The sequence below is a fragment of the Cladophialophora psammophila genome, assembly GCF_000585535.1.
Source record: "Cladophialophora psammophila CBS 110553 chromosome Unknown aczJe-supercont1.10, whole genome shotgun sequence".
Taxonomy (NCBI): Eukaryota; Fungi; Ascomycota; class Eurotiomycetes; order Chaetothyriales; family Herpotrichiellaceae; genus Cladophialophora; species Cladophialophora psammophila.
This window is the reverse complement of record NW_006912931.1, coordinates 981,342-1,001,999: the sequence shown is the minus strand read 5'-3', so window position 1 is coordinate 1,001,999 and position 20,658 is coordinate 981,342. Positions and strand designations below refer to the sequence as shown.

General features: G+C 51.1%; 4 protein-coding genes across 4 annotated transcripts; 1 reads left to right on the top strand and 3 right to left on the bottom strand.

Moving 5' to 3' along the window:
• Positions 1–6,249: 6,249 nt before the first annotated feature.
• A1O5_07085 (large subunit ribosomal protein L4e) lies at positions 6,250–7,571 on the bottom strand (the record flags this gene model as incomplete). Its single annotated transcript, XM_007747674.1, has 4 exons — positions 6,250–7,012; positions 7,077–7,227; positions 7,305–7,399; positions 7,462–7,571. 4 exons carry the CDS (start codon positions 7,569–7,571, stop codon positions 6,250–6,252), a joined length of 1,119 nt encoding a protein of 372 aa, XP_007745864.1.
• Positions 7,572–8,450: 879 nt separating this feature from the next.
• Positions 8,451–10,110, bottom strand: A1O5_07084 (uncharacterized protein; the record flags this gene model as incomplete). Its single annotated transcript, XM_007747673.1, has 2 exons — positions 8,451–9,071; positions 9,577–10,110. 2 exons carry the CDS (start codon positions 10,108–10,110, stop codon positions 8,451–8,453), a joined length of 1,155 nt encoding a protein of 384 aa, XP_007745863.1.
• A 1,131-nt stretch (positions 10,111–11,241) lies between these two features.
• A1O5_07083 (uncharacterized protein) lies at positions 11,242–13,551 on the bottom strand (the record flags this gene model as incomplete). Its single annotated transcript, XM_007747672.1, has 1 exon — positions 11,242–13,551. The coding sequence occupies one exon, from the start codon at positions 13,549–13,551 to the stop codon at positions 11,242–11,244; it is 2,310 nt and encodes a 769-aa protein (XP_007745862.1).
• Positions 13,552–19,168: 5,617 nt separating this feature from the next.
• On the top strand, positions 19,169–20,581 carry A1O5_07082 (uncharacterized protein; the record flags this gene model as incomplete). Its single annotated transcript, XM_007747671.1, has 1 exon — positions 19,169–20,581. The coding sequence occupies one exon, from the start codon at positions 19,169–19,171 to the stop codon at positions 20,579–20,581; it is 1,413 nt and encodes a 470-aa protein (XP_007745861.1).
• Positions 20,582–20,658: the final 77 nt, after the last annotated feature.

The window sequence follows — 20,658 nt, the reverse complement described above, 5'->3', positions numbered from 1 at the left end:
GGGGCTGGACTGGAACCGACGACGTAATGAGTTGACGCTTGGAACTCCTAGCTGCATTCCGCGTCTGGAGAACACGAGCCCATCACCCGCCGAACCCAGTGAGCCCAGCTTTGCCACCCCTCGTGGCTCGAATTTCAAGCCTCGTGCAGAGTAGTTCTCCTGCTCTGACCTATGAGAAACACCAGAGAATGGCCACAGCACTTGCTGCGAGAGAAGGACCGTGACAGCCTGACACCCAATCATGAAGAACCCAATTAGTGAACTTTCCAACTAGGGCGCGGCTGGAATGTGTTGAGCATCGACTTTTCATTTGTCTCTTGTCTCATTCCAGCTGTTATCGTTCCGTGATCCCACCCTAATAGAACGGCCCGACGGCTTGTGGCGAAATGTCCTACGCTCAATCGAGGGCGCAAGCTCGTGTCCTCCGCCGAGCACATGCTGGGATGAAACGGACAACCTTCGCATGGCGTTGTTTTTGTCGCGCACGTGTGAGGGAGTGATCGGTCGATGGGAAGATCCTGTCATGACTGTAGGCGCTGGGTTGAAGGGTCCGAAGAGTACATAGGATCTGGGCCAGCTGAATAGGTCAGGGCTGGACTGCTGGATCTGATTTGCGAGTTCCTTGTACTTGTTACTCCGTCCCGTGCAGAGAAGCTCTTGCCAATCTGATCCTAGCTAGGCCCAGTTTATGATGAGAGAAAGGCAAGTGGAAGCATTGGTGGCAAGACCAAACTTTCCTCACCAGATAGGTATGCGGTTGGGGTGATGCATCTGTCGGTCTCACAGTCAAAAGGCATCCCTTCGGCGAGACCTCCTTCCACCTCAGGCGGCAGCTCCTGCAACCACCAAGCGGCACGATCTGAAGTGGTGCACAAGGGAAGGAAAAAAAATTTAACCTAGTATCTTGCAGGACCATCCTGACGTAGGCCTATTGGGAATGGCGCCAGCTTGGTGTCGAAAGGAAGGCTTCCCCGACCTCTCAGGTTACTTACTGTGGATGCCCCAGGCATCCTGGCTTCTGCCAATAGCCTGCAGCCTACTTATTGCAGCGTCTTGTAACGCACCAGTACTGGTGGGCTGTCTTCGGATTCCACTTGGCACTTCTCCGCTAAGCTGACTGTTGCCAGAAATGCTCGGCGCTGCTGAGTCAAAGGGAGGTTTGCTGCATCCCGCTCTCTAAAGGGCAGGAGTTCAAGGCTCTTTGCAAAATCTTGGACCTGCTGCATCGAGACAGAGCCCAGTGTTTGCGTTCGCTTGGAAGACTTCACCTGGGAGTTGAGTGGATTGACCGGCAATCTTAGCTCCGCGACAGGTCAAATGGGTTTCTCCCCCGCGCCCTCACGAGTGCACGTAGGTATGCCAATCTTCCCCGTTTTTCATCCTTTACATGCTTGGTGTCACCCTTCTCTTTACTCGGTAACCAGAGGGGTATTGGTTTCGGATGAGAATGAGCCAGCGAGGGCCGTTCCAACCCCGGATCGCCAGTCCCGGACCGCCAGCCCCCCCTGGCGTGCGCAAGATTCTGGTTAGTCGGCCTTAACTCTTGCAGGCTCAGGGGCTAGAGAGAGGCGCCCAGGGCGCCTCTCCCCAAACTTATTGGCGCGAGTCCTGGACAGTCTCTCACAACATGGCAGCACTGTACTTATATCAGGCTCTCATCAATTTCTGCCAGAGTCTAACCATGCTAAGCCTGTTGGCTAGAGATCATGTTCCGTCAGTGCCCCTTCGTTAGAACCATATTCCCTCGTGGGTTGTTAGTCGGAGTCTCGATCGGCGAGCTGGAGATAGAGAGTCACGATCGTCTACTCAGCGTGGAGATCTAAAGGTCCTGTTGTTGGAGCTCCACACCCAGCAGCGGAGTTCTTGTACCGTTCTCAGTCATGACTGCCAGCAACGGTGATCACAGTCAGCGACGACTGCTTGGTGAATAAAAGCTCCTACTCGTCGTACTTCTTGATCTGCTCATAATGCACCCATGGTGAGGCTCCTTAGATACCGACTGGATCACTTTTCCTCCTTTTGAAGGGTCCATTGGCTATGTACCATGAATGATCAAGCATCGTCTGTGGGAAACAGACCGATACCCTAGAGATCAGCGTGACACACCCTCCGATGGAGGTTGTAATTTACTGTATGTTACCTAGTACACCGTACGGAGTACCTACGGTACAGAAGGTACTTAGGGCAATCGACCGGCCTCTACGACTTAACCCTTTAAGATCGGCAATTAGTACTTGGTAGGATTGGACTGGGTTGCCAGAGTGTTGAGAAATTTACTCACAGCAATGGCTGCAAGTGTTCCATTTTGGAGGACAATCAAACCCCGAGCAAGGCTCTTTTCGGATGGCCAGTAGACTATTGTGGGAAGGCCGCAAGAACCGCACCATGATGGTGGCCACCAGCGAGCGTTGTTTTCGCGGAGGCGCCCCCAGAATGGGCCCCCTTTCGAGACCACCGAGTTCAAAGGTCTGAGCGCTAAAGAGGTGGTCTTTGCGGTGGCGATTCAACCGGGTCCCTCCTGCTGGCCACCGATATTTTGACTGGGGTTCGGGCATGTGGCCTTTGCCAGAATGAAGACTCTTGGTCATTGGCACAGCGCAGCCTCCCGTATCTGAGCCGTTTTCCTGCGTTAGCGCCGCAATGCAAATGCCAGCCGCGGGCAGACACAGTCTGCCGAAAAGTCAAACCAGCACAGGGGGATGGTACATCAAACTGTCATGGACTTTAGGTACCCTGTAGAGGTTTGATGATCACACCGCCATTGGGCTGATTCGGCGTCCTCTCACCAAGTGCCGGCATAAGAGGCAACATGGATTGTCAATCACCTGAAGAAGAGATCGAATGGCTCCTTAGTGCTTTGACAGGTCTCTCTGCGAGGTCGCTGAATGCAGGAAGAGCTCCGTAACCGTTTTGGTCAGTCCTGGGAACAGTATCCTGTCCGCCCCTAGCTGACGAGGTAGAGTCGAATAGACCCTTTACCTACATGTGGCTGGGGGGCTTGCCACACACTTGATTCGCCCCCTTGGAATATGACCTGTCACATTTTTCGGAGAGGGTTACCGCGGCGCCTCGCCTGGAAGTCTAAACCGAAGAAAACATACCCGGAAACCTCTTCCACCCTGCTCACCTGTCACAAGGCTTGCGATTGTTGCTTGTTGCTCACGCCTGATAAGAGCATTTCGTAAGCACAAAATGCATCAATCTGGTGAGTTTCCTTCGAAGTTCGAGCTCGCCGCCGACAACAAGTTCGTTCCAGAAAGGGGATAGCATAGAAAAATCTCGCCCTTGACGTCATGGCATGGAGGGATTGGAATGAGCAAGAATTAGGCCCTGAAGTCGCAAGTGAAGTCATGGGTTCAGTCATTTTGCTAACTTCGCCGCTCAGGCCGCTGCGCGAAGGGAATCCAGGGGAACAACAAGAAGCTAGCTCGTCTCTGTTCTTTTGAATTGACAGGCACGGAGGAGGAATGGTCTACGCTCCTGCTCCGGTACATATGTTGTCCGAAGTCACTGTGGACTTGCGAACGGCCTTGATACACCTCTACACCTTGTCTTCTCAACATGTACTGAGTACAGAGTAGATGCTAGGTCATTTGCTGACTGACTGGTCCCGTACTGGGTACTCGGGACAGAGACCATCCTTGCGAGCCCCTCACTGACACTGACCGGTTTCTCGACACTGGCATGCTTCGGTCCTAGGTACAAAGGCAAGTAAGCATGGATTCCAGTCTTGTCAACGATCGTTCCCGGCATCCACTTCATCGGTTTCCTCGCCGAAACGTCCTCTTAGCTCGATGCTCTGGTCTTACAAGAGGGTCCAAGATCGACTCCATGGAGAAATGGTCCCTTTGGAATCCCTCCTTTCACGGGGCTGAATTTGGTTCTCGCTTTGGAGTGGGATGGCGGTTCAACACATGAAAAAGCCTCGACGGTGGTCGCGTTGCAGTCATATTTTCTGGAGCTGGAACTGGGAGTGCCTTGCAACGGGAGTCCTTTGGCGCACTTGGACGCCAATGGGAGACTGGGTCGCAATGGTTCCTTCCCCCGATACTCAAAAGCTAAGTGCGTTAGTGAGTGGGAATCATCCAGATATCCTCGAATCTGTTGCCCGTGCCTATCAGAGGGAGTCTCGGAGATCATGTTGTTCGGGCAGGACAAGGTTTGCGGAGAAACGTTGCTACCCAGCTTGCCAGCTTGCCCAGCGTGCCAGATCCACTGAACGCACCGTCTCCCTGTAATCTCCAACGCTCATTTTCGTCCCCTCTCTTTGCCCTCTTTCAATTCCGTTTTTTCCCTTCCTACATGCGATATCATTCCAGCTTAGTTCAGAAGCCCAGTCTGGCGCAAAGCTCTTTGATGCTGAGAGTCTACCGACTGTTAATTCCACGCAATATATACCTCGTCAGCTACGCCACATCTCTGGTCATGATATTATGATGCGGTGGGTTCTGGCTACACAACGTGGCTTCTCTGAGGATCGCTGCGTTGGTGCTTACTAGGTCGGGACCCTTGCAGTGATCTACAACGGGCATATGGAACAGGGATTCTTTTGTCCTTTCGATATCTTCGTCTGCTACTGTACATATTCTACTTACTTATCTATGTACCTACTCAAGGGGACCCCATCGGCCACGCCTCATTCCCAGAGCTTAGGGTGTTAAATGGTAGCTCTCTATAGGTGCGTCTCCACCAGACTTGACCCGAATTCTGCGTAGAAAGCAGGAAAGTTGTGATCTGTCTGCATTGATCTGCGGAGATATGGACGGGCTGACCCGCCTCTACCTTCGTCTGGGGCTCGCCTCCTTCAGGCTTTCCACATGCTCTTCGTACTATTGGGCCACGGAAGCCTTTTCCCAGCTCGAAACCCCATAGATCAGCCGAGACGTCCCAATGGTCTCCATTCTTGATTTACAAAGCGCTCCCGAATGCATGGCAAATACCTACCAAGCATGAAATGCCTGAACCACCCCAAAAGTCGGGTCCTCTAGACTACTGGACAAATACCGAGACTGGAATTGAAACCGTGATGTTGCAATCGGATGGGGCAAGATAGGGATCCTCGTCGAACCGGGTTCTTAGGATCGTTCCCTCCTTCCGTTCTTGCAGTATCGACCTTCACGTGTGGAAAAGTCGGCACTGGTGGCGCCCCTAGCCGCTTCAACGGCCCCTAATCCTGCTTTCTCGTCGCTGCGACCAGACGACTGCTGGAACAACGGAGTCTACCGGGTCTAGATGCCCAAATGGAAATATATTCCCAGCCGATTCGAGAATCGAAAGCTATTATTTTGCCAAGAAAACCGTGCTGATCCCAAAAAACCCTCCCTTGTCGCCCCCAGCTGAACGCCCTCGGTCTCGCCCCCGTGTGGTCCCTCGGTTGCAAGTAATAGGCGGCACAGAAATTCTTGGCTTCGTCGTGATAGTGATATCGCAGCAGAATTCGAAAAGCGATGATTCACGACGAGGTACTTCAGTGATTCTGATCCATTGACCCGCCGCAGATCTCAATGTGACATCTACACGGAACTAGATGGTTGAGGTTAGAAGAGGGGATCAGGGATCAGAAGTGCAGACGGTGAGATATCGAATGGGGCATTTTGGTGGTACCTTGTAGAGAAGGCGAGAATAGAGCGTCTCTGGAAATGCTTGAATGGTAATTATGTCCACGACGAAGCCAACGCCGCGGGAAGTGTCGGTTGGGCGTTTCTGGGGTGTGCTGGGTCCGCTTCGCAGCTGTTTGACCAAGGCTAGACACCTGTGCAAGAACTGCTCGAAGAGGGTTGGAAGACTCCGTTTCAGCTGATCTGTCAAAAGGGGTTGTCTTGTCTCTGGCGGGGTCACGAGCAATGGGCGCAATGTAAACCTCCAGGCCTACATTGTCACGACGGACCGTCGCACGTCCGCCAATTCAACGAGCCCTTTGCTCGTCCAGAAACCAGAGGCCGAGTCAATAAACAGACTAGTACAGAGACACGAAAATCGTCGTTGGAAGATTTCTTGTTTCTTGATTCTCTCTCCGTCATGTCTGCTGCTTGAACAGGGGAAACACCATCGAGGGGACATGCATGGCCATAGACCCAGAGCCTCGCTAGATTAAACGACCTCGACCATGGATAGTAGATGGCACCTTCGTACCACAGCCCAACTCTCTCGCACATCCGTCCAGCGTGGTTCTATGAACAACAAACCCCGGCGTACCTTCTTTCGTTCCCAATTTCAAAAACCACATTGCCCTCGCAAATAAAGACAGGCCTAGTTCTCGTGCAACACCTCTTGGAATTTCTCGTTGACGCGCTCCGGCTTGCCGTGCTCCACGCCCTTCTGCCCGAGCTTGTCCTTGGAGTACTGCGCGGCGTACGGGTTGAGGCGGAGCAGCACCTGTCTGTTGCGCAGCGGGTTCTTCTTCTGCACGCCGGTGCGCTTGGTGGTGGCGTAGCCCTTAGGCTCGCGGAGCACGGACTGAATCTCAGAGCTGTTGATGAGGCGGGTGATGTCGGCGTTGGAGACAACGTTGGAGGGCAGCAGGAAGTCCTTCTTCAGGGCCGACGGTTCGGTCGTCGAGCCGTAGAGGGTGTCCAACGCCCCAAAGGCCGAGGAGGTCCAGATGATGAAGCGGCCCAGGTGGCCACCGGGCGCGAGTTGGAGGAGGTTCAGCGTGAAGACGGACGAGGTCTCGACGCCGGGGATGTTGCGGAATGCACGCACGAGCTCCTTGCCGTCGACCTCCGGGTTGTACACCACGAGGGGACCGCGGCGCATGCGGTGTCTACGGTTCCGCATCTTGCCCTTGCCGGCGCGCAGTTTGCGGGACTTCTGAACCTTGACGATATCAGGGCCAGCGCCCACGGCCTTCATGAGAGCAGCTGCAGCGGATGTCTTGACCAGGGCTGCGCCTTCAAAGATCTTGCTTGAGATGACGAGGGGCACTTCGGGGACGGTCGAGATGCGGTGGCCTCGAGCGAGGAGAAGGGCCGGGACAGAGCTGGCAGCAATGGCAGATGCTGTAGCAAAACGCCTGTAGAGAAAATCTTGTTAGATGTATTTGTCCCAAGAAGCAGCCATTTGTGTTTGTCTCATACTTCTGGCCCAAGTTGATCTTCTGATGCCACTTTCGCCAGACCTTGGTTGGTGCGAACATGCGCCCGGATCGACATTGGTTGCCGAACGCGGCTTGACCTGCTCTGTGTGTACCGCCGCCAGAGACACGGGGGATACGTGCGACAGCACGACCTGGATTTTTTGTCCTTTGTCAGGTTCTGTTGTCCATCTCTTTTATTCACCGACCGGCATTAGATTTCCAAACGCACCTGTGCCCCATGATTCGGCTGATGTCTGTTCGCCTGCTTTCTCGCTCACGGCGTATGGCTGTCTCTTGTTCTTAGCCATTCCGGTGTGGACGGTCCTGGTCTGGCTGTTAGCTCACCGTCGTTTAAAACGGGGACAGGCGATGCATCGGGATCATACTGGACAATATCAGGACGGATTGGAGAGCTGAAGACGGCTGGCAAGGGATGGGTCTCCCCAGTGCTGGAGCCATCTCCGCCAATGATGCCGACAGTAGGGCGGTTCGACATCTTGACTTGCGGTATGAGAAGTTTATGAAGAGACGACGAGTTGACTACTGGTCTTTCGAGGAAGACCCAAATCTTCAATAGCCAAAACCGCAGCGAAAATTGGGGTTGTGCTGTGAACTAGTCCAAATCAGGTATGAAATCTTGGCGACGCTGGGTCTTGGCACAGCCTTCCCGAGTACTCATTTTGCGACAACTTAAAATGCTCTGTACTTACAGTATTATGATCCAGTGATTAACACTTTGGGGACTATGACTAGAACTATCCAGGCTCTCTAGCGCGTGGTTTTCGTTTCTTCTCTGCTCTGCAAATTGTGTCTAGTGCACGGGGAAAAGTGGCTGGATGGGCCTGTATCAGCTTGGAAAGAGACAGTCCGGAAAGTCGAAGACGATGCGCATCATGGCAGAGGAATTAACGAGGGAAGGAAATGCAGATGCATGAGATAGTCCCGTGCCTGATCGACTTGCACCATTGTACCAACCGACATAGGGGTTTGGAGTGTCTGAAGAATATACGGACCTCACCAGACTGAACTCAGAGCAGCATGTCGCTCGTAACACGATGCTGACTCCCATGAGTAGTCAAAATGATTTTGTTTTCTGAGATCTATGTTGCGCTCTGGATGTGCAACAAGATTGATTGCCGCTGATATCTTCTGTAGAGACTGTATTGTATTTCAGTCAACATCAAAACCTCCTGCGTGTTCGCACAGTCGCAATGATTAAAGATAACCCATCATACATGAACGGCAACTTGAACTAACAACGAATAACAACGATGCACATGATCTAGGAGGGTATAAAGATCTGGTGCCCGTGCATCATCCGTTGCCAATTGTATACCACCTTCACTCACCCCATAGGTAACCAAATAGGAGACCGCTAGGACTTCATCAATCCTCCATCTTCCTCCCTCATGTTCTTCATATTCGGCGAGAAGGTGTTATTGATATCAGCAGACACTCTTGTGACACTCTGACGTCTTTCCTCTACCTGCTCCTTCATCTTTTTGTCCACAATGCTGGCCCTGCGCTCCTTCCCGTCCACAAATCCATCGTCAGCATCACAATCAATGTCATGATCGAGAACCTCATCATTGAGTATCTTGGGATTGAAAGACAAGGCTCCCTTGGGTATGAATGTCGAGGCGAGCACAACGGCCATGAGCACGGTGAATTGCACGCCGCCCACATTCCTGATAGCTCGGTGGATGTTCCCGCCATCGGAACCACCTGTCTCCGCGTAGACACGGTCGATGTAGCGACCTAGAAGAGGAGAGCAGATGGCGTAAATGACGATGTAGGTGGAATAAAGAAAGGCCATGACAGCGCCCAACGCTGAAACTTCCTTGTTTTCGGCCTCCAAGCGGGCAAGCGAGGCCTGGATGTAAGCAGCAAGAGAAACATCACCGGCAGCCCAACCGAAAGAGATGGGAACGAAGGTACCAGCAACACGCCAGGCTTCGTTCACATCACCCCTCTTGGGATACCAATAAGGGAGATACTAGACGATGAGAAGCATCAGGGCGTCGAGTCGGAGCCATGGCATTGGAGTTTGAACGAGATTGGTGAAAAGAAAGACAAATCCGGCACCAAGAAGCTCGCCAAAATTACTACCTCCGACTTTTCAATGTTAGTATATGATAAGGACAATGGTGTTTGACAGAACAGGGTAACAGACGCCTGTAGACTATGGAACAGGAGGCTCCTAGGGAAAAAGAGGAAGGGGGCTGATCTTCAAACTTACCCATGATTTGTGACCAGGCAGAGTTCCCTAAATAGCGTCAAGCCACAGCGGGCGCAATACCATTTTTGAGATATCAGTGACCATATAAGGCAAAGGAATAGCCTGGCAAAAGCCAGATGAATTTGCGAGAACTGAAAATGATCTTGAAACCAGTCCAGATAGATTCAAAGAAAAGCCAGAAGCCCATGCCGACCGCCAGGAGGTAGTTGGTGCCTTCCTTCAACGGTTTCCGGTAGTTGAGATTAGAAATGAAGAATCATACAATGGAAGCGACAGCGAAGAAGATAGGCGTGATGAGGAAAGAGTAGTTGTTGCCAAAGGAAGGGATCAAAACCAAGGCTGTAAAGAAGGCGCCGGCGGTCCCGGAGATTTCGTAGAAGATGTGAACGAGCGCGTCCATCCGTCGAAGCTTCTGGACATTGCTTCCAACAATGTCTCGGGGGACGACACGACGGATCAACTCAACCATTCCATAGGCGATGCCACTGACGCAGTAGATGGGGATGATACCGTTGGCATTGTAGCTGCCGTAGTACCCAAAGTCGTCATCGTCGTGGTTATCCGCCCAATTATCAGGCCTGAAGCACCCACCGGTCCCAGCATCCACGATGAGAAGAATGGCAGTCATGACGCTGAACACCAATATAGCGCAAGATAGGACGAGCTTGGTAGGCCAACGCTTGATGAGAGGGGCAATCAGGATGGAACCAACACACTGGAAGGCTTGATTGAGTCCGGTCAACAAACCAACACGCTCGAAGGTCTTAGGGGGTGCTGTCGGTGAGCCAGGCTTCATAGTCGTACTTGTTGGTGGCTAGGGCGACGATTGAGCCGTTGAAAGCTTCGAGTCCAAACTTGTACAACATTATACCAGCAATGTAAATGGTGATATTCCTCTTCTCTCTGGGAGTGAACAGTGTCCATGACTCTTCGAGGGTATGGAATACCATGATTGTGGTTCAAGCTGGAGCTATCCACCGTTTCAAAGTCGCTATGTAGTTGATGGTGGCACCAGGATAATCATATCAGATCCAGGATCCATGACATGATTGCTTTATGAATGAGAGATATTCGGGCTCTTGGGCCTCGTGGGCATGCGCCAGTGACCTCCGCCGCAAGAGGAGCCGTTTCGGACGTCCCCATGGAGCGAATTACATCCGCGGTAGACACCCATGTGCACAATCATCTCATATCCAAGCAGCTCTAGACATGATAGCAAGAAACTATGAGTAACAGGAAGTATCAAGATCTGAAAAGGCACACCGTGCAGAGACTGGTAAGGAGCGGGCCAAATGGGAATCACAAGATGCCGAGACCTCCGCCGAGCCAGTCAAGTCTGCTCTTCCAAGATGCCGACCACTTGGGTTGCGCTGGCGGTCTTGGACGGACAATATACTGCAAGAAGCTCAGAGAAAAGCATGAGCCACACAAGCTGGGCGGTGTTGGGCACGGAGCGAGTTAGATTTCGACGTTTGATACACGTGGTATCAGCTTCCATATCAAAGTTGAGCATCTCGACTTCTGTTCTGTTAATCAACAACAACCCCTTTGAAGTGACGGCGCCGCCATAAGTAGAGCCCACCTCTCGTCTTTGTTGGCGTTGTTGATTTTTGCGTCCGAATCGTCAAAATCGTCGACATCGTGTCGTTTGTGAACTTTGCCTCGGCTTTCCTTGCCTCTCCCATTCGCAATGCGTCCATATTTAGAGACGTCAACTCGGCGGTGTGGGATGACGAACAGATTTCAGGCTTCGAGTTTTTCGCACGAGCAACTGATGAAAAGCGTATCTATCGAACCGAGATATTGGCATTCAACTCTGGACTCAGGAGGCCAAGTCAGGGCGCGTCATCGGCTGAGGCCTCGAGTGGCGGAATCTCTCATGTAGGAAGCCAAAGGCAAAGACCGGGATGCCTTCAACATGTGTAGATTACTTGACCTTGCCCATGACTGTATCTATACCACGTTCTGCGTATGTGCTTGCCGCTGCTCGTTTGACTGCCGTGATCATACCACGATCCCAATCGTCGCGAGTCTTCAAGACCCCTTCTACCCAACTCAATTGAAGGTCCCAGAACTCGCGCTTGAATTGCTCATACACTCGTACAACGTCGTTCTTGTCAGTTTCCAGCAGCTGTACAGTAAAATTCACGACTTTCCACTTGGGTTTGATTGTTTCGTTGAAGCTTTCAGGGTATTTTTCAAAGAAGGCAAAAGCGGCGAGTACATCGTCTCTGAATCTTGCCGCAAAAGGTTCCCCCCGCCTGAATTTTACGCCGCGATTGGTGCGGATCGATGTTAGATAGCTCACCAGAAGGGCGTCTGATAGCTCTTCAATCAGAATATCGATCAAGGATGGATGCAGTACGGAACTGTAGTCTCCAATGTAGTCGTCGTACGTGGTAGTGATCCTCTGCATTGCGGACTGTTCATACCACTTCCCTGGCACGAATAGCTCTGTCAAGATCGTCCGGAAGTCGACTCTGAATATAAGTTGAACAAACCGATTGATGCAGTGAGTGGCCAAGTCTACGTAACCATCTCGGAGGGCATCCAGTTCTGCGGTTCCATTGGTAGACATGAATTTCGCGGAGGGGGGAGTGGGTAGTTTGATGAAATCCTCTCTGAATCGCGTCAGGTAGCCCTTTTGGGCTGTGGGATCATCTAGCACATCTCCAGCAGCGTCATCCACGCAGGCAATCTGATCATTCGCAATGGCGAGAAGCCAGTCTTGGAGTTGCTGTAAGGTTTCGAGTTGTTCTGGCGTCGGATTCTTGTATCGCTCCAACTCTTCGTCCACTAGTTTCTCCCACTGCTGCTGCCGTGATTTGAGTGCACCGAACATGGCGCTCATAACGCCTTCAACGACGTCTTCACGTTCGGAGTCGCCTGCTGCAACGGCTTGTTCATGCAGCATACGCCACATGTCGCCAAGTGTCTTGGTTCTGAAATGTCCGTCTGGGTCTTGTTCGATGGCGTCTGGGGTTTTAGACAGAAAGTTCTTCCTGTCGGTCACATACATTCTGTCAATCCAAGAGTTGAGAGCTTTAGTGATGATGTTTCTGTAGTCACGGATAAGGTCGCCTTCACGAGAATCGAGAACATGGGGTTTCAGTTGAGTCTGTGAGACGCCCAGCTTGTTCATTCTCTTGTAATAATCATCGATGAAGTGGACGATACCCAACATCTGCGGCGGTCGGAGGTCTTCGGCGTCCACAAAGGATATGAGAAAGTCGTGTATCTGCTTGTGGTAGATATCCACATAGGTGTTGAAAATTTTCCACTTTTTTGGGAAGAGGTTCTGCATCCCCTGCTTCACGGCGTTAATGTCTTCAAAGAACCACCTAGTCTGACTTTTAAGTTTGGAAGGATCCTCTTGAAACTCTTGCCGCGTCTGTTGAAATTTGCCTTCTGCAACATTTTCGATAGCTTGCAGGAACTTTTCTTTGTATCCGCGGGTTGCTTTTGGTCCGATGTTGAAAGATGTGAATTTGCTCACAAGATCTTGATGATCCTTCTGGGCATCTTGGAGCGCGCGGACTCGATCATCGTTCTTCTCCTCTGACGCAAGCACGATGGCTAGTCTTACAATGATGCTAGTGTCATCAGACCGTTGAATCAGGTCGATGAGATTCATGCAAACGAAACCAATATGCTCATCAAAAAGCTCAACGATGTTGTCCAGCTGTTGAAACCAGTCGAGCAATGTCTGCTCCAAACTCGAGTCTCTCGCTCGTCGAATCTGGTCCAATGCTTCATCTCGAAAGTCGCGCAGTCGGGTCAGGCGCATGTAAGCCTCAAGGAGATTTGACTGTTTGTACAGATCGTTCTCGTCGTCTTCCAGCAGTCTTTGGACATAGGAGCAGTCTCTTTCGAAGCTATCCAGACCTGCCCGCATTGCCCGGGTTGCTTCGAAATTCCGATGGACTTTTGCGAGATAGTCCAGCTGAGGGAAGTTCTTGCGAATAGCCTGGGCTTGCTCGCAGAGATCATAGATGGTCTTCATTTCCTCTTTAATTTGTCCAACGAGTTTCTGCCCTTCGGATAGAGTTGACATGCCATTCTGTGTAGTGTCCAGGTGGTCCTGCAATCCTTCTCTTAATCTGGCGTCCACGTCGCCCTTTTTGCGATTGATTTCTGCTTTCAGGCTTGCGATCTTTTCGAGGTCTTCGGGGGTGCGAAGGACGTCCTGGATGCGTGGCATGCCCACAGTGCCATTTGCGCTGACTCTGGTAGACATCTTTGCGGTGGCCGTCGGCTTAAAGGGAGAGGATGGACTTCGTAGGCCCCTAGAGCCGCGTCTGGGACTACCTGTAGTCCAAATGCATCAGTGCCCACAGTTTCGATACTGGCAAGGGAAAGTCGGGGTGTAAAGGACGCGAGACGATCAGTAAAAGTTTGATGATGAGACCGCACTGGTTGGTCATATAGTTTACTTTGGAGGAACGGGGAACGGAATGGGACGTCGAGAACGTGTTGGCGGATTATTGTTAGTGCGAGCACCGAGTAATACTATCACGCCTGAAACGTCCTGATTTGGCCGAGGCCGACACACTAGGATCACCAAACGCTGTCAATACGCTCAGGACACATTCTCAAACATGTCACAAAGGGCATACGTATTCCACCCAACGGCGATGTGAAGGCAGAGTCAATGGCTGGCTTATGCAAGCAGTCCCTTCTCTGAATCGAATGTGCTTAGTATGAGCCTAATATACACTACCACATTACTCCTAGTCTGGGATTGGCTGCAGCTGCCAATCTTCGGATTCGAGGTCGCTAGACTGCTGTATATGGTGCTCAACAGCCTTATTGTGCACCTCGTCTTCATTCGTCACCTTCACTCTTACTCGCAGCCGTCATGGGTAGAAAAAATCGGAAAACTGGTTGCAGGAAAGCCCTAAAACATACCCTCAATCTAGCTATAAGCTGTTTCCGCCGCCAGGCTTTGGAGAGCTCGCAGAGTCTTACCATGAGCCTGCATTATCCTGTGGTCAAGATTGTACAGTAGACGCTGTACAATCTGGAGGGCGTACAAGGTTAAACCTGCTTTCAAGCGAGCTCAAGACAAAAGACTGACCGTGGCCAAAGACGCAGAAACCTCCTTTGGACTGGCCTGGTCAATCTGTTTTTGGCTCTGATGGGTGTTGCGGTGCTCTGTATCCTAACTTCGATTAAGGACATCCTGATTGCAACATTCAATACCTTAGGATCTCCAAAGAGCGAACGTGAGGAAGTAGTCATGTTTACTGATCTCCTCCGCAATGTCGCTTCAGAAATCCGCTTTTCCTCCATGTCAACTGTAACAACTTGGAGCGCTCTTGAGGCCTTTCTCTCTGCAGATCCCTTTTTACCAGGAGAGAAACAGCCACAGCGTACCGAATTAGATCCGGGAATCACACACAGACGAAAGTTTCGTTTGCTCCACAGAGGCTGATCGGCTCTCTTCGGCTTTTCGACCTTTACCTCTGGCGTTTTCACTTTCCATATCACGACGTCATCAGCGAGTTTGATTATATTTCCTTTAGACCACATATGTTCGAGTTGCAAGATCAGGCTTTTTTGGAATACCATGAAGACTGGGAAGCTAAACCTAACGAAAATGGATACTTAGCACCTGCTAACTTCCTCGACCTCCCCTGGTTTTGGTTCTTAGGCCGGAAGGAATGGCTCACGCGTCAACTTGATCTCGGTATTGGCCCTCTTGATCAGGATCCAGCCAACCTTCTTATTTGTAGCTACGAAATCGGCTCACTGGCCAATGATATGGTGGATGCTACAATTCGTTCTGAAAGCATCCTAAAAGCTGGACAAGCCTCCACCTTGAAAGACCTGCAAGACTTCGAGGAAAACATTCGAAGAAATACAAGGAATTGACACTCGCCTGGTTTTGTTCCTACATTGCAACGCAACATCCGGCTCCGACGCATTCCTCGCTGCTAATTCGCAGATTTTGGACCCGCATACTTTGGGCGATATGATCGGTGTTTGGGAGGTATGGGCTGAAAAACCTAGCCTACTGGAAGGCATTCTGAACTTTCATATAAAACGTATGAGGGTCCCTCTGCATGTCTGCTTACCCAAATTCGTGTGGAGTCTATTTAAACACCTTCGTTCTTCAGAAGGTTTGATGTATTGCCAACTTTGTCCGCTGGGCTTCTCTGGAGCGCTCGCGCTCTCTGGATTTCGGATTCGGCAGCCCTCGGTATCGGTCGTCTGTTCTCGACGATGAGAGAGGGGCGAGGTTTTGCTTTATCACGGACGAGCATCCTTAGTCTGCTCACACTGCGAATGTTATCGACGCTAAAGAACTGGGAAGCACCACTCTGTTTCGGATGGAGACTGTCATCAAACAGGTATCAACGTTGATGATTAGACTGCCGGTGCCCAAATTTGGTGTAATACCTACAAAATTGGAGGCAAGGACCGCATCTGAAGTCTCTGATCCAGGGGAGCAGCCCTTCACATTCCCGTTTGACAAGAGGGCCCAGGAAGAATGGAGATCAGAGGTTGGCACTGACATTCCGTTCTCACAAACCGGTTCGTATTTGTTTTCCCGCCGCATAAAAATGTCCTACAAAGGCCGCTTTCAGAATTCATTAGAAAGTTATAGCGGGGAAGAATGGCTCTGGAGACCATGGACGCCGCCGAAAAAAACCACTTGCTCTTAGAAAAGTCAGGGTGAATTGGAGATGCAGCTGCGGAAGTGGGCAGTCTATCGACATATCCGGGCGACTAGCAACCTTCCTTCGCCTGTATGCAACTAACGCGAGATTGAGAGGTCGAAGCCACGAATCTCCGAATAGACGACAGCCATCGAGCCAAGCGCCAAATGTTCTAGCACCTTCCAAGATCCTCCTTAGACCTATACCTCCAATACGAGGCTGCCACTGGCACCCATCACTCGATAGATCCACTAGTGATGTCCAACAACAAGGGCGTGATCCACTGAGCCATGAATCATGGGTTCTGCCCTCTGCGCCTCATGGAAAGGAGATTCGAGCAGAAGCGATCGAAACGAAGCATGGAATGAGCGACGAAGATTTCTTCAAGAAATTCAAAAGTACGTACATTTCGCTCTGCGGTTGTCTTCGCTACCACCTCGAACCTCGCTAATTTGCTTTCTGCCATGCCAGCATGTTCGAAAAATATCACGTCAACCGCCTTGGGACGGTTTGTCACGAGATGGCCCCCTCTGATGAGACCACCTACACATATAACCCTAAGCCATACCCCAGGCCTTACCGTCCACCGCTGCTGGGTGTGTCTCTATCAGATGGTGGTTGAGAGATCATCCCAGTGATTTGCAGAATGCGAATGTGGCTGTCACACTTTTGCTTGGACCTGTCATGTTGCTTTGGTTGCCACTTGGGCAGAAATTCAGAGATGAGAACTGATGGTCTGTCAGGGATGAGATGGACAACGAGCGGCCTGAGGGTTCAAGGGACTTCCCTAACAATGATAGTACTATATGACGCATAATGAAGTACGAGACGAGCGGTAATTGAATCGAAAAGGGGGCTTAAAGTCACGGATCTCCTCTAATCCTTTGTGACCGGATTCGCCCCATTTCACCATTATTGAAGATGTCTTCTACAGCTGTGTTACCTCTCATACCCCTAGTCCTCGAGTCTGGTCAACTGTCTACGATTCACAGCCCATTCTAGATAGCTGGACTTTCTGGCCCATTTCTTTTGATGGACAGAATCCAATCAAAGAGTTGCCTTCCTAGTAGAACCACGCTCGTTCAGGCACAGTTCTCTACACAAGTCAGGAAACTCTCCCCCGGGGAAAGAAATTTGTGATACCAACAGTTTCTTCTCACGAAGGGATGCCAGGCAGCCTTGGCGAACACAAATTGGCCACTTTACAGGGATAAATGGAATATGAAGAAGATAACGCCTTGGAGTCCTATGAATGTACGCTCTGGTCAGGGTCGCAGGTGCATGTAGGCTGGAGAGAACGTGAACATGATCTACATACGGAGTATTTCCGTTTCTTTATCTATGCCCAGTCCTACCTTCTCTTCGCGGATCGACCATCTGCAGTCGGGCTCCGATCAGAACCATACATAACATTTTGCAAAGAATCAAGATTTTAAGACGCTACCTGGCTCTTGCGAAACGTGTCGGAGCTCCACGCCAACATGAGCGTAGTGAAGACTCGGACAGCCCGCTCGACAGCTCATTGCGAACGCTGCATACCTCAATCAAAGCTTGCAGCACTCCTTCCTGCGGGAGCGTTTGATCCCAAATAGAAGTCATGCTCTGTTCGCGAAACGGAGGGCGCTTCCTCCCTTCTGTGCTCTAGGAGACACCTCTTGATGGTAGGTCTAGACGTAAGTACCTACATTTGTCTCTGGTGCATGTCAAGCTCACCGCCGTAGGTGCATAGAAGGATTCTGGCGCAATTGTCTCAGCGGAGCATAAAGTGTTCAGAGCCGACTTCTCTGCGATGGCTGCGGTTGAAAGAACATTTTGTCCCATCGCATCAGATCAAGAAAACTTTAAACCCTTGTTCCAATAACGGCAATCATTCTACAGCACATGATTAGTGGAAACCCACCGACCAGATCAATCCCGCCCCTCGGCCATATCGTCTAGGACTTACCCAAGCTTGCGGAGGATTCCAGAACCGCTGGACGCCGCGGTGTATGTATGAAAACCAATGTTTGTGTGTCTCCAAACTGTGCTGACCTTTTCCTATCGACTTGACCAAAATTTCTTTCTCTGAGCAGGAAAAAGGGAGCGGACCTCGAGCTCGCTGAGCATAGAGGCCAACAGCTTCGCACCCCCTCGGATCTGACAAGTTACGGGCACGCATGGTCACCGATGAATCCCGAAGCCCTTGAATAAAATGTCTCTTAACGGGCGACCCAGCAGTGCAATCTAGATCAACAGGCGAACACCTCTACAATCACACAAAATCGCCTCCCCCTCGAAGCATTGCGTGACTTCCAGCCACGGAGATATGAATAAGCCAACGCCCACACGGGGACTTGTACAGCCTGCCTACCATTTCTCGACAGTACATTTTTCCCGCCTCCTCCTAGCGCCGGCCTACATAGGTGGTTCGTCCTGACGGTGTCCGGCCCTAGTTGAGGGGAATGACTGGTGCAGTCCGGGAAAGGCGTTATTTGTCAAAGGCCGGAGATATCGTGGCATCACCTCTTAGCGACGATACCTATAGAGCCGCATCTACCAGAGCATCAGACGTCTAACCCTCGGAAAAGGCCCTGAGTATACGTCGAACCCAACTGCAAAACCCTGAAGTCTCCGGCTCTTGTCTCTTTAAGAGTTAACGCCTTGACATTGGGTCGGCTCCGACGTAGTTCTATGGGTACAAAAGAGGGACAAGACCCTGCCGCATGCGCATGCGAGATGGGAAACACCGGGCCTGAAAAGGGTAAGGAGAATCCCATTCCATCTCGACCACGAGTTTTGCATTCTGCATCCGTGAGGCAGCCAAAGGTCGCTGTCACATTTATCAATTGCGGCGCGAAGTCGTGGCGCCCGACGGAGCATCAATCGCAAGTAGCCCTTTCCCATGCGGCACGTATTTCGCACATACGCCGAAGGTCTCAGGGCCTTGGACAAACAATCTCAGAGGCTAAAGCAGGAACCTTCCTTCGAACCAAATTCCCCTCGAGATGGGAGCAAGGCTCAAACTCGACTACCGCCCACAAGAGAGATAATGATCCTACCCTCACAGACGCGGACAAGAGAGGTTATGATTCTGGCCCCACAGGAGCGGATAAGAGAGATAATGATCCTGCCCTCACAGGCGCGGACAAGAGATGGAAAACGTCTGCTCCTGAAAGTCTCCGTCGACGGCTTGGTAGACGTACATATGATAAAATGGACCAGAAGTCGGCCAATCTCTCCGAGATTGGCTTTGTTTCGGCGCGCAGATTTCTCGACAGCAGCAATCCTTTCGACGTATCAGCACTGCCTTTATCGCCTCGAGACTCGTACTTGATTAAACTCGCACACTCTTTCGGCTTGTTCGGGAGCTTGTTCGTTGGTGGTTCGGCCACTTCAGACAAACATATTGCTCGAGAGATAGCGGAGGGTTGGGTTTCAGATCTTCGACTGTCGTTGTCCAACAAAGCCTTGCTTCATGCTCTCATCGCTCTGGGTGCCTCTATTTGCGCTAGTGGACGCAAAGAACGAAACGAGCCCTACACCGCCTACGCCGCCAAACACAAATTAGTCGCAATTTCGAGCCTTCGCGGTGTTTCGATAGACCAGCTCCGGACATACCATACCCTGATTTTGATCCGGCTCTTGATAGCCTGTGAGTTCTACCTTGAAGATATCGCAGCCGCAGATGTGCACCAGAGAGCTCTATATCATCTCTTCAGCGACATGACGAGAGCAAGCGGGCATTCTCACATATCTACTGGCACAAGCGACATCTGGACAGCAGCAATATTAGGCCAGCGAACTCGATCTGCGGAAGGCGATCACGATCCTGGTCCATGGCGACAATGTTTCTCCACCGCTGCCTTGAGACTAGTGAACGAATATGCATCCGTTTCCGCACAGAATTATTCCCAAACGCATCTAATCGATAGCTCACTCCGTTTCAATGTCAAGCTTTTTGCGATCTTGGAAAGATTTAGGGATGTTGCTTTCATTGACGGGGCTGCCAAAAAGTCGGCATGGACGGATGAAAATCGCGACGTGGAGCATGAAATAAAGAGGTGGTTGCATTTTTACCGTGTGGAGACCTCGAAACTCCTGAACAATGTCGCCGTGGACCACACAGAGGCGCTGTCGTCGCAAAACTTAGGCTCCGAGTTCGTCGGATATCATGCGCTGAGTTGCGCAATGGCGCTAGCTCTACGCTGCCAATGGCTGCTCATCAGCCACATCACTTCGGTTGCCCAGATTCAGCTTGGATACTGGGATTTGAACGCTAATGTGTCGCAACGAAGGCTTTTAAATTCGATCAAAATCCTTGAAAACAGCCCGATCACTCTGGGCCAGGAGAACATGTGGTTTTATGTCCTGTTCATACATACCCTCTTTGTGCAATACCGGAAACATGTCGGTTCGCTCGTCGTGGTGAAAGAGGAGGGGGGCCCGAGAGATAGCGATAACGAGCTCACCGAGGCAATCGAGAGACTCAGACGGGAGAAGCATCGCCGCGGCCTTCACGGAGTGACAGAAACAAAGGGAATCTTACTTGGATTCTGGCCTCATAACTGTTATGACCACCCGTGCTCAGAAGAAATTTGGCAGGTCTTATCGGATGAGATGGATTGACAGTAGACAATAGACGATCCTGAAATCTTCTTGTACGGAGGTAGTGGGGATCAAATGGAAAGGAGAAATTCTAGATC